General features: G+C 52.3%; 1 protein-coding gene across 1 annotated transcript in view; it reads left to right on the plus strand.

The window, feature by feature from the left end:
- Positions 1-1,069: 1,069 nt before the first annotated feature.
- The window catches only part of HS6ST2 (heparan sulfate 6-O-sulfotransferase 2), a 144,872-nt gene continuing 133,516 nt past the window's right edge, over positions 1,070-12,425 (plus strand). The window contains exon 1 of the mRNA XM_068957150.1: positions 1,070-1,664. Coding sequence (XP_068813251.1) covers positions 1,156-1,664 — 509 coding nt within the window. The 5' untranslated portion in view covers positions 1,070-1,155. The remainder of the gene's footprint in view (positions 1,665-12,425) is intronic.

Here is a 12,425-nt window from a genome sequence, read left to right on the forward strand (position 1 = left end):
CTGGGGTGAGCCCCGTGCAGCTCCAGGCACCCGGTGCTGGGGTGAGCCCCGTGCAGCTCCAGGCACCCGGTGCTGGGGTGAGCCCCGTGCAGCTCCGTGCACCCGGTGCTGGGGTGTGCCCAGCGCAGCTCCGTGCACCCGGTGCTGGGGTGAGCCCCGTGCAGCTCCAGGCACCCGGTGCTGGGGTGTGCCCAGCGCAGCTCCGTGCACCCGGTGCTGGGGTGTGCCCAGCGCAGCTCCGTGCACCCGGTGCTGGGGTGTGCCCAGTGCAGCTCCGTGCACCCGGTGCTGGGGTGTGCCCAGCGCAGCTCCGTGCACCCGGTGCTGGGGTGAGCCCCGTGCAGCTCCGTGCACCCGGTGCTGGGGTGTGCCCAGCGCAGCTCCGTGCACCCGGTGCTGGGGTGAGCCCCGTGCAGCTCCAGGCACCCGGTGCTGGGGTGAGCCCAGCGCAGCTCCGTGCACCCGGTGCTGGGGTGTGCCCAGCGCAGCTCCGTGCACCCGGTGCTGGGGTGAGCCCCGTGCAGCTCCGTGCACCCGGTGCTGGGGTGTGCCCAGTGCAGCTCCGGGCACCCGGTGCTGGGGTGTGCCCAGTGCAGCTCCGGGCACCCGGTGCTGGGGTGAGCCCAGCGCAGCTCCGTGCACCCGGTGCTGGGGTGAGCCCCGTGCAGCTCCGGGCACCCGGTGCTGGGGTGAGCCCCGTGCAGCTCCGTGCACCCGGTGCTGGGGTGAGCCCCGTGCAGCTCCGTGCACCCGGTGCTGGGGTGTGCCCCGTGCAGCTCCGTGCACCCGGTGCTGGAGCAGTCCCTGAGCCCGGTGCAGCGCGGAACTCCGTGGTGCTGCCGGGCCCGGGGGGCGGGGCCTGCCCGGGGCGGGGCCTGCCGGGGGCGGGGCCTGCCGGGGGCGGGGCCTGCCGGGGGCGGGGCCTGCCGGGGGCGGGGCCTGCCGGGGGCGGGGCCTGCCGGGGGCCCGCCGGGGGGGCGGGGCGGGCCGCGGCGCGCGGCGCGGGGGCTGCCGGGAAGGGCCGGCGGCGGCGGCGGCGGCGGGGCGGTGAGGTGATGGCGGCGCTGCGCGGCCGGGGCGGCCCCCCGCGGCGGCGGTGGCGGCGGCTGTGAGCGGCGGCGGCGATGCGCGGCGCTGCCGGGCGGCCCCGCGACGATGGAGGACCGTTCGCACAAGGTGCTGCTGGCGCTGGTGATGCTCTTCCTCTTCGCGGTGATCGTGCTGCAGTACGTGTGCCCGGGCACCGAGTGCCAGCTGCTGCGGCTCCGCGCCCTCAGCCCCGCCGCCGCCGACCCGTACCGGGCCGAGGACGAGACGCCGGCCCGCTTCGTGCCGCGCTTCAATTTCTCCGCCGGCGACTTGCTGCGGCGGGTGGACTTCAACATCAAGGGCGACGACCTCATCGTCTTCCTGCACATCCAGAAGACGGGCGGCACCACCTTCGGCCGCCACCTGGTCCGCAACATCCAGCTGGAGCAGCCGTGCGAGTGCCGCGCCGGGCAGAAGAAGTGCACCTGCCACCGGCCCGGCAAGCGCGAGACCTGGCTCTTCTCCCGCTTCTCCACCGGCTGGAGCTGCGGGCTGCACGCCGACTGGACCGAGCTCACCAACTGCGTGCCCTCGGTGGTGGACAGCAAGAAGGAGGTGCGGCTCCGGCCCTCCAGGTGAGGCGGCCACCCGCGGTGCCCTGACCCCCCCCCCCCCCCCCGGACACACGCCGTGCCCGGCTGTCCTCCCTCGCCCCTCACCGGGGTCTCCTGGCTTCGTCCCGGGGGTGTGAGGGGGGGGGGGACACACGCCGTGCCCGGCTGTCCTCCCTCGCCCCTCACCGGGGTCTCCTGGCTTCGTCCCGGGGGTGTGAGGGGGGGGGGACACACGCCGTGCCCTGCTGTCCTCCCTCGCCCCTCACCGGGGCCTCCTGGCTTCGTCCCGGGGGCGTGAGGGGGGGGACACACGCCGTACCCGGCTGTCCTCCCTTGCCCCTGATTGGGGTGTCCTGGCTTCGTCCCGGGGGGGTGGGGGGACACACGCTGTGCCCGGCTGTCCTCCCTTGCCCCTTACCAGGGCCTCCTGGCTTCATCCCTGTGGCGCGTCAGGGCCCCTGTGGCTCTCCGGACCTTTCCCCGCTGTTCCCGGGCTCCGTGTGCCCGTGGGTCCCCCCTCCCGGGGTCCGTCTCCCAGCTCCCACCCTAGTGCTCGCCCTTGTGTCCTCCTGGGCACCCCCGGGCTGTCGGTGGGGACCCCGCAGCCCCGTGGGCAGCTGCCCGGTGGCTCCCCTCCAGCTCCACCCGCCCGAGCCGTGGGACGCCCCTCGGAGCCCCCCGGCATTGCCGCTGAGCCCCGACGCTGCCGTGCTGGGTGCTGGTCCTGGCACCCGCAGCCAGACGTCTGGGCAGCGCCGGCCAGGCGAAGAAACCCCTGGACTGCCCGGATGGGTTCGTACCCGGAGATACCGGTCCAGCACCGGTGGATGCGCCGCGAGCGGCGAGCTGGTACCGAGCGCCCCGGGAGCGGGCGGGCTGCGAGCGAGGGCCAGCCCGAGCGGGCGCTCCGGAGCCCAGCCTGCCCAGCATTGCCTTGGCGGGGGAATCGTGCCGCAAGTGTAACGTGCCTTGGACTGCTGACCGAAACCAAACCCGCCGCCTCTCTCTGCTGCGAGTTCGGTGTTTTAAATGATATCCCACAGGCTGTTGCAATTATAAATAATATCTGTGAGCTACTGATGGAAAAGTCCAGGAGTTACTGTGTCTGGTTGTTAGCACCAATAAGCCTCTCGCGCAGCAATGTGCAAACAGGCCTGAATTGCCCCAGTGGCTCTGGAGGTCGTGAGTGCATTTTCTATGTTTCTCATGGAAGTGAGGGTCCTTGGCCCACCCACAATCTTTCCCTGAGCTTTTCTTCGTCTGGCAAATCCCCTCGTTGGGCTATGGTACGTGTGCAGTCGCCCCTGTATACACCAGAAATAAACACTGTGTTTAGGAGTGTTTGTGAACCACAGTATTTTGTTACATATGAAGTTTAGCTCATGCAATGTTGGCCTTGCAGAGGTTACTCTTAGGACTGAGTATTACCTGCAAGTATTTGCACTGTCCTTCAGCCCTAACCTTGTTTATTTTGGGTTTGTGTTCTGAATGTTGGTGATGCTGACTGCCCATGCCTTCCACTGAAGTTGCTAACCTAAACCTGACTATTGCTAGCTGTTGCCTCGGTGTCATTTCTGCCTTTCGAAAGCCCAGCTGACTGGTCCTCCTGAGCAGCGAGGACCTGCTTCCTGCCCTCCCAGAGCTCTTTCATTACAGCATACCTTCAGTTGTAACACACCGAGTAGCCTGTGCATGGCTATGTGTGCAGCTGTAGTACGTAGCAGAACGGCTCGGGGATCTTAGTGTCCTTTTGCATCACTTTGTTGAGAATTTAGAAACTAGGATATTGCTCCTATTGTGCTGTTAGACTAATGGCAGGTCCCCTTACAATGAGGTACTGTTATATTTCTTGCTATCTGAAGTCAAGTCTAAGCACAGATTCACTTGAAGTAGAATGCAATTTCTTTCTAGAATTTCTTTTATGTAGTGTGACACTACACTGCCATCTAGTAGAAAAATGGTTAGCGTCATTATCTTCCTGTACCCAAGATGAAGCTCTTCATGAGACTTGGCTATTGCGGTTCTTGCTCTTTTGTTTTCCCTACTGCTTTAAAATTTAATTGTCTTATTTCTGTGACACTCCGTTTGTGAATGTCAGGAGCTAATTCCTTGCCCTCCGGGTCTATTAGCGTCCCAAGTTTCAGGCTTCTGAACCTTCCAGGCTGTCTGTGTAGTTTATTTTACCTGTCCTATAAATATGTTGTTTGTCACAGAAATAGAAACGTATAACGTGTGCTCTGTTTTGCTGTATAGTTTCTAGTGATCTTTCTTTCTCTTCCTCTAGAGATGGGCCTGGCTTGCAGAACTGTAGCTGTGAGATGCGGATTCTTGTCCCTTCCCCAAAGGCAGGTCTGTCCATGCTGAGGGTTAGTCGTGCCCTTTGGGGATAGGGGAGAGTCCTTGCCCTGGACCAACAGCCTGAGGCAGAAGGGAACTCTAGGCTTGGAAAAATGAGTTTTTGTCTGTGGCTTTTGGTTTTGTTTTTTTCATTTTGATTACTGAACCTGCTTTTCTGCTGTGTCAAGATGGAAGCGGTACGTGCACCTGCCCAAGAGTTCAGAGTGGTGGTTCCTTGTCCAGGAAAACCATGCACCTCAGCATAACAGACTTCTGAGAGATTGCTAGGCCTCATGGCTTAGGATTGAAGCTAAGTGAGGGGGATGAAAGTGCAGCTGTAATGCTCTTGCATTGGGTAGAGGTCTATTCTCTAAAAGGCTTTGAAATGATGTTATATTTGTAATAACCTAATTATACAGCTTGCTTAATAGCTACAGTTACTCTCCCAAATAATGTCTTGACAAGCAATTATTTGGACTGCGACTTCTGAATGTTTAAAAATATGGAAAGAGAAGAGAGTTCTTAAATGAACAATAGTCCCTTCAAGTCTTCCCACCTATTGTAATACCTTGCATTTAATTTTATTTTGCATTCTTGATTTAGCAACGTTCAGCTGACAACTAGTTAATTAGCACCTATTCCTAGCACCAGTAACAGACGCTAATCTAAGCACTTTTTGGACAGAAAATAGCTTCCTTCAGAGCAGCAGTAGGTGCAGACTGACAGCGTCTGAATGGAGAAGCCTTGCTGGGCTGCCATAGCTCTGAGCAGGGCAGCCTGGCTGCACTGAGCTCTGGGGTGGGGAGGACGGACAGTGCTGGGCAGCGTTGCTGGGCTGACGCTCATGGGGAGAAGGGAGCAGCACGGCCTGATCTCAGGGCTGTTGCAATGCTGAGAGAAGGGGGAGTGACTTGACGAAGTAAGGCGAGGGTGCAAGGCCAGGTTGGGGTGCATGATGAGGGCAAAGAGCAGGATTCGGTCAGGAGCAGATGGCCAGCTGTTTCCTCAAGTGAAGCTTGGCTCATCAAGGGTGGGAATAAATCTTGAATTTATAGTCATGAAGCCTGAAAAGCAAAACCTGCTGTAAGGGTGATTTGAATGTCTTGGCAGCTGCGTAATGTGGTCTGTAGTTGTTGTATAGAGGCTGTCTAGCCTTGTCGGGGAATAGCTGAATGAGTGGTTGTTCCAGCAAACTTTTTTGGCTTGCACCTGCGCGTGATTATTTTGCACAGAGATTTTGCATGGAGAGCCTGCTTGTCTCGAAGTTGGTTAGACTACTGACTAGCTGGGCCGTTCACCAGAAACCTTTTCTTTTACATAAAAGTTGAGCCTGTGTTTTGGAGATCCAGAGGATGCCCTGTCCTGGGTGTCTGAGGCTCAGCACTAGGTACAGAGGATCACCGTGGTATGATCTAAAGAGATAAGCCTCAAGATTATGTTAATGAAGAATATAGTGGCCTAGAGCTTCAGGACTGTTGCTTACTCAGCCTCTGCTTAGTCTCCTGTCTATCCTTTCTCTCTTTTCTTCAGGAATGGCAGTATTGAGGGATGGATTCCTGCACTGAAGCAGTAGAAATACTCAGGATGGCTGTTGCAGTATTTTTTGTTTTGTTTTTAACACAATGGTGTTTCCTCATCTCTGAGTGTGTAGGTCCCCCAAATTTGCTTGGCTATGTCTGTAGCGGTGTCGTTCCACCCTATCTGGCAGCAGCCAGGACCAGGGGGAGGTGGTGTGCCGCTGTGAAGATGCCGGCATGCCGGTAGCGGGACGTGTGGTCTAGCCTGAGAAGAGACAGATGGAGCAACGCTGCCCTGACTGCTGCGGTGTTCCTAGAGCGAGTGTCTGTTGGTGCCAGCAAGGCTTAGCTGGAGGGAGGCAGGTTTTTTTCCATTGCCTGCTGCCCTTGAAGGTGTGGTGGGGATTCCCTCTGGGATGAAGCGGGCGCATTCGTGGCAGCCATGGCTCTGAGTAGGGAGTGATGTGCTGGAGAATGGTGTGCCACCTGAAAGAGCAAGGACCGTGTGGTGGGATGAGCCTTTTTTGGCTGCTAGCATCCTAGTCCCTGTTGAAAAATCCAGCCTGTGCTCCTTAATATGAAGCAAGCAGATAAACAGATCTCCCTGTCCTCCTTTGGGCCTTCATTATCCTAGAGGAACATGACTCTCCATGTGTGGGAAGAGGGATGTTTCCTGTGTGTTTAGGTTATTTATTTGTTTATGAGTCCATCTGGGGAGCCTGTTCCGCACACGTCCCATCCTGCTTGTCTCCCCTTCCACCAGCGCTGCCTGCCGCTGCCCTCCTCTTTACCTGTCCTGGCTGGCCCTCCCTGCAGCTGGCTTTGCCTTCAGCCTTGTGCTCTTGTCTGGAGCAGCCCTGGGGTTGGGACCTGTGTGCCCAGCGCTCTCCTCTGCAGCTGGGGCTGTAGGGCCCACAGTTTTGCTTCTATGTTTTAAGAGGCTATGCCAAGCAGAAGCAGGGTGGTGGTCCTTCTCAGTGGGTTGGGCTGCCTCCTGGAGCAGTGCCCTGCTGAATGTCCACGCTGACCTTGTGGATGGGGAGGGAAGGGAGCAGCACCAGCACTGGCGCATCTGGAAATCTCATGAAAGGGAAAGGGGAAGGCACAGCAGACCTGGTGCTGTGGGCACTCTGGATTTGCTGCTTGGGAAATTGGTATAATGGACTGATAATGGTGGTAGAAAGGAGGCGATTTGTCTCAGCCACTTGGCATCAGTGGTGAGAAAGGAGAAATGTGCCTTTTCCTAGCCCTGAGTGACTGACTTGGGTCACTTGATTGATTGTGGAAGCCTCAAAGCTTTTGGCTTGCCAAACTGAAGCAGCATCCAAAACAACTGTGTGTGAGAGCATCACAGAACTGAGATTTCACTCAGCTCTGGCTAATTATTATGGGAAGTATCTACCAAACTTGTCTATAGCCATAAATTCAATGGCACTGTTGCAAGAAACAAAAGGGCTTGGGGTTAGCCTGAAAAACGTAATGAGACATGGGAGCAGATACGGTCACCCGCGTTCTTAAGCGGTGTTGTGTCCTCATAGGGTGTGAGACCTGGCTGTGGGTAAAGGTCGTGCTATATTCACAGTCCCTCTTGGTTAATGTTAAAGGAAAGACGTGTTGTCCTTTGAGAGGAGAACAAGCTTGCAGAGCCGTATCCAAAGCCAGGAATTCTAAGACTGGAACAGACTTTACACTGGTGATGCAAACCTGTTGGACCAGGAACGGTATCCCTGGATTTTGGGAAGCTTGGTGCTGGCACTATGTTGTTGTGATGTGGGGCAAAAGGCCCTGGCAATGCATGGATGTTCTTGTCTTGTCCTCAATGTTACAGTTAAGCTCTTCCAAGTTATATCTTGTGCAAATCTGAAGATGAGATGCATTGAAACATTTTCCAGCAAACTGAAAGTGTTTAGTGTGTGTGGCTCCTTTGGCTGACCAGATGAATCCCCACGCTGTTGCAAAGGTGCTGGTTGCATCTGAGCCTTTCATACGTTCTGCAGTCTGCTGCGGTGTCGCTTGACTTCTCGCAAGCTGCACCATTGGCAGAGTCCCTGGAAGAAGGCAGTTTAGGTGGAGCAAATAGTGCCACCAGCCACAGGGTTAGCCAGGCTTGGTGTAAGATCCTCCTGGAACAGGATGTGTGTGTGCGCGCGTCCCTGCGTTTTCTTAACAAGCTGCCTCCGTGTCCTGTTGTGCTGGGAACTTATTGTATGGCAGAAAGTCATGTAACGCTGTCAGAGAGACAAAAATTGTTCTGGGAGACTTGACTCCAAGGGAGAGGCCTGTTCAACAGCAGCCTTTATTGAAACAGCAAGACTGGTGCATCGCTGTGCGAGGGAATGAGTTCCTTGTTGAGGGCCTTGTTTCACCTGAGGCTGTGCTAACCCGAGTGGAATTTGGGGAATAGTTAAGCACTGTAAATCAGTACAATATCTCTTCTGTCCCTCTGAGGGGTTTGGTAGAGTCCCAAGACTCTGGGGGTGGGGTTGATAATCAAGGACAGCTTCCTTCCAGCTTCAGTAGGAGGTGGGCAATTTGAAATCTGTAGGTGCTGATGGAGCAGAAACTGTTTCCAAGGATGCGCCTTGCAGCCTGGGAGCAGTAAACCCCTGCTCGCCGGAGTTAGTTTTGTGCCAGGGCTTGCTTCTTACTGCCGCTTTTGTTGTGCGGCCCGCTGAGCTTTCTGTCTGCCCAGCGGCACTACTCCATCTGCTTACTTTCCGAATTAGGCGCGATTTAGTGGTTGTCGCTTATCTGCAGTGTTTGTGATTGAAAGGCTGAAAATGAGAGAAAGTTTAAAAACTGGAAGGGGGTGGGTGTGGGAACGCACACAGCTTCGAGGTGGGCGCTCAGGGCGTTTCATGCCTTTGAAGCAAGGGTCTCCCTGCGGGAAATCGCGTGTTGGTGGTTGCACGTTGGGATCCCCCAATGCGGCGCTGCCTCTTTGGGGGGGGAAGTGCCAGCCCACCTGGGCTAGCAGGATAACCCCTCATTAGGAGGGGAAGGGAACAGCCGCGCTAGAGGAGAGGTTTTAAGCGAGCAGATGTGGTGACCTGCAGCAACTTGGCTCCTGGCCAGAGCACCAGGAGGGTGCGTGCCTGCCCTTGAAATACTGATGGGTGAAACTCCCCGAGAAAAACTCCCTAACAGTTATAACACCGAGAAACAGCAGAGCATTTGTAGAGATGCTGCGAGGCCTGAGTGACTCCGTGCCGCTTCATTTATCAGTGGGATTTGCTAATGACCCTACTCATTTTGGTTTGGTGGCTGCTGTGGCTGCAAGATAAGATACTGATAGCGCAATGAATATTACCGAGTGACCCGCTAATGTGTTTGCGGCAGCTGAATTTCCCTGTCTGTCTCCTGCTCAGATATGAGCTAGGCCTGATGCTGTGGAGTTCGGATCGGTGGGCCAGCCCGGCCTGGCAGGGTATTATTTTCATAAGTATGAGTAGTTGCTTAGCATAATCCCCTTACAGGGCCTGACCTTGAAGATCTTGATTATAAATTTAACTCTACATTTTTAAAGTTTGGACTACAGGACTTACAAAGGTCTCTGGTGTTGCTGGCTTTGCAGATAAAGTGGCACTTTGTCAAGGACCTCTTAAAGGGATTAAAAAATCATTTTCTATATTAGATTTGTTCAGGTCTCCTCTAAATCTTTAATATAGTGCAAATTGACTTTTTAGTTATTTAAAAGTATATATTTCCTACAGCCTTTTATTTTAAATTCTGAGAATTTTTGTGCTTGGGTAAAGCAGAGACACTTTGTATTGAAAAATAAATTCCAGTGGTTGTAATAGAGCTAGAAACAAGGCAGAGACGTGACTTCTTGCACTGTTTATCCTATTTGTTATCCAAGTTGGTCCTCCCTAAAGAACAGAGCGGGAATATGAACCGCATGGCATAGTGCTGCTGTGCTAGAACAATATTATTTTTTGTTGAAAAGGTGCCTTTCTGGTATTTTGGGGAGGGCCTTATAAATGTTAAAAATAAAACTATAAATACATGCTTTAGCTGTATTAAAATAGACACAAATTCTGCGTTGTGATTCATGTTCACAACATTGTAACCTATGACACAGGTTATCCAATGTACTTTGAACTCAAGCATCACGAATAGGTTATTTTTATTAAAAGACATTTTTTAAGTTTAACAAGCTGAGCATCAGTTCTAAGGTATATTAGCTGAGATTAATTTGTCCCTCATTTATTTAATCTGAATTGTCGGGAATCATGTTCTATACTGATGTAAATGTCAGCAAAAAGGACTTATTAGTAGATTTGATAGCTTTTTAAATTTAACTAGCAGAGATGCACTGGCATGCCTAGGAGAATTGGTCTGCTTCTTCTGAACAGTTCAGTGCCTAATGAATCACTTCAATGTACTTTTCTGAAGGAAAGCAGAGCAATTTAAATGTGCAATGCATTGATTTACCTCAAATGGATTAGGCCTCTGTGTGCAATCCTTTGCATTAATTTACTTTCTCCACAACTGTAATAATAAAGACAGCATTTTGGTACAGTAACAGCCCAAATTAGCTCACGTAGATCACTGCAACTTGCTAGAAGTTAAATAATAATACGTGGCCAAAAACTGAATGTGTGAATGGATCTGAAGACCCACGTCATCTTGCAAAGAAGTGCTGTCCTTGTGCCAGGTCGAAGGATGTCTGCAGGGAGCTCCGCTGAGGACAGCGCTGCAGGGCCAAGCGCTCCCTCCCGGCCGCAGGGGACTGCAGCCCGCCTGGCTGCTGGAGGGGCAGGTGGCTGATACGCCTCATGCAAGCACTGATTGGGTGGAGGCTGTATAAAGAGGAGAAATAAGTGTTTCCAAGGTGCTAATGGTTTCTTGACCTTTTTTATGAAAAAAGAAGGCCTAACACGGTTGTAATTTGGTGCAACTTTAATAAATTGTCAGTGTGGCTGTGGTTCGTTCTTTAAAACGACTGAGGAAACGGCACAAAAATCTGAGACTCCAATAGGTTTGAGCACATTTTTATAGCTGTAGTAACTTTTCCTCTTCCCTCTTTTCTCCCCCTGTAACATCCAGTCTGTCATGGAGTTTGGCTAACTGCGTTCTTGCTAATGCAGCCAGAGGCCGGAATGCAAAACTCTGGATAATTCCTTGTTTAACCACTTAGCTGCAGAAATGGCGTTGCTGCTTTGTTCCTCTCTGTGGGGATTCCTGTGGTTAAGTAGTCCGTGTGACTTTTTGGAGTTACCTTTGTATGCCTTTTACATACTTGAGAGGATTAATCCCCCCCCCCCCCCCCCCCCCCCCGCCATGCCGCCCCACACTGCTAGTTCTTATTGCTGGGCAACTGTCTGCTGAGATGCAAAACGATGGAGCATCTCCGGACGCTGCCTTCCCCACTTTGCGAGCCCCGTTCCTCGCTCCCAGTTGGAGGCTGGGAAGTCCTGCCTGAGCAAGGACTGCTGGCGTTCGGGAGGTGCGAGGTGGCATTTTGGGATGCGAGGCGTTTTTGTGCGTGGCTGGTCGGGCTGGGGAGGCAGTGTCCCGCGCCTCTGGCCCTGGCTCCCCGCTCCGAGGGGACAGCTTTGAGGAGCTGGCACTGGAGACGAAGCGTGGATTATTGCTCCTGATTGATTTGCTGATGCTGGCAGTTGCACAGCCTGTTCTGAGACTAATAGGGCAGCGCAGAATTATTCAGGCATTATTGAAATGAATCATATTTGTGATGAGTAATAAGTAGCAGACTTTGGTATTTATGAATAATTAACACAGTAAAGTTTTTCTTAAACAGACATGAAGAAATGATTTAATTTTTACTGTGAACACTGTAAAATTAATGAAAGATAATTGCGTTTGCTAATGTGAGGCGAAGAAGCCAAAGCAATGTATTTTTTTTAATGTAAGTTCATATTGCTGATATAAACAGTGAACGCGTAATTCCTTCAATATAGTTTTGCTGGGTGGGACCTGTGTTTCACATCCAGTATGTTGTTTGTTGAAATAAGAAGTCTATTGGTAAACACTAACTCACTGTTGCTATTTCCATATACTCACGTATCTCTGGGTGGTTAGTGTATACATGCATATAAAGAGAGAATGTTTTTGCACGAGTGGTAATTAAGATTAGCTTTTTTCCTCTTTCCCTACTGCAGCCTTGTTCCTCAGCTATTCATGCTTTTAAAGATGGAATCCATTTAAGTTATTGCTTGTATACAGCTTTGAATGAAATATCCATTAATTTAGTCTTGAGAAAAATCATTAGTGTTTAGTGACCTCTATGTCATAAGATCCATTAGGGGTGAGACTCAAATCATGTTACATCTTCGTTTTCAGCAGCTTATCCAGCTCTGAAGGAACCAAACTTTTGATGTGATATAACTGAATATATGCAGCTGTGGGAGAGAGAATCTTGCAGCATTGAAGGATTTTGTACATCTCAATAAAAGCAGGAAGAAGACAATGCCTTTCATGAGATCCTTGCAGCAAATGCTCCTAATTTCCCATAATCAAAAAGACTATGACGTTTTGATGCTCTTGGAGGTCCAAGTAGCTGAAAGATCAACTCTTCCTTTATTCCATTTTATATTGGGTAAATTAAAACATTGCCAGGCTCCCTAGGACATAGACAGCAGTGGGAATCTACTGCTATTTGAACTGTGGGATCCTTCAGCAAACACCTGAATCCGGTGAGCAAAGCGCTCTTGAGGATTGATTATTTTCTCCAAGCTTACATTTGTGTTTAGAGTAAAGTAACTGCTTTAACCTCCTATTAAGAAAAATAATGTTTTTCTGCTCAAAGCTGGAAAACTTGTTTTTAACATACTTTCTCTCCCAGGGAGGTTGCAAAGAGAGAGTTCTTGAACAGATCTGGATACAGTTAATTTAATCTGTGAAATACCCAGAGCTTTGCAGCTTAAGAAATTGATATTTGGGTGGACATTGTCTTCTGTTTTCT

The sequence above is a fragment of the Struthio camelus genome, chromosome 11 (genome assembly GCF_040807025.1).
Source record: "Struthio camelus isolate bStrCam1 chromosome 11, bStrCam1.hap1, whole genome shotgun sequence".
NCBI lineage: Eukaryota > Metazoa > Chordata > Aves > Struthioniformes > Struthionidae > Struthio > Struthio camelus.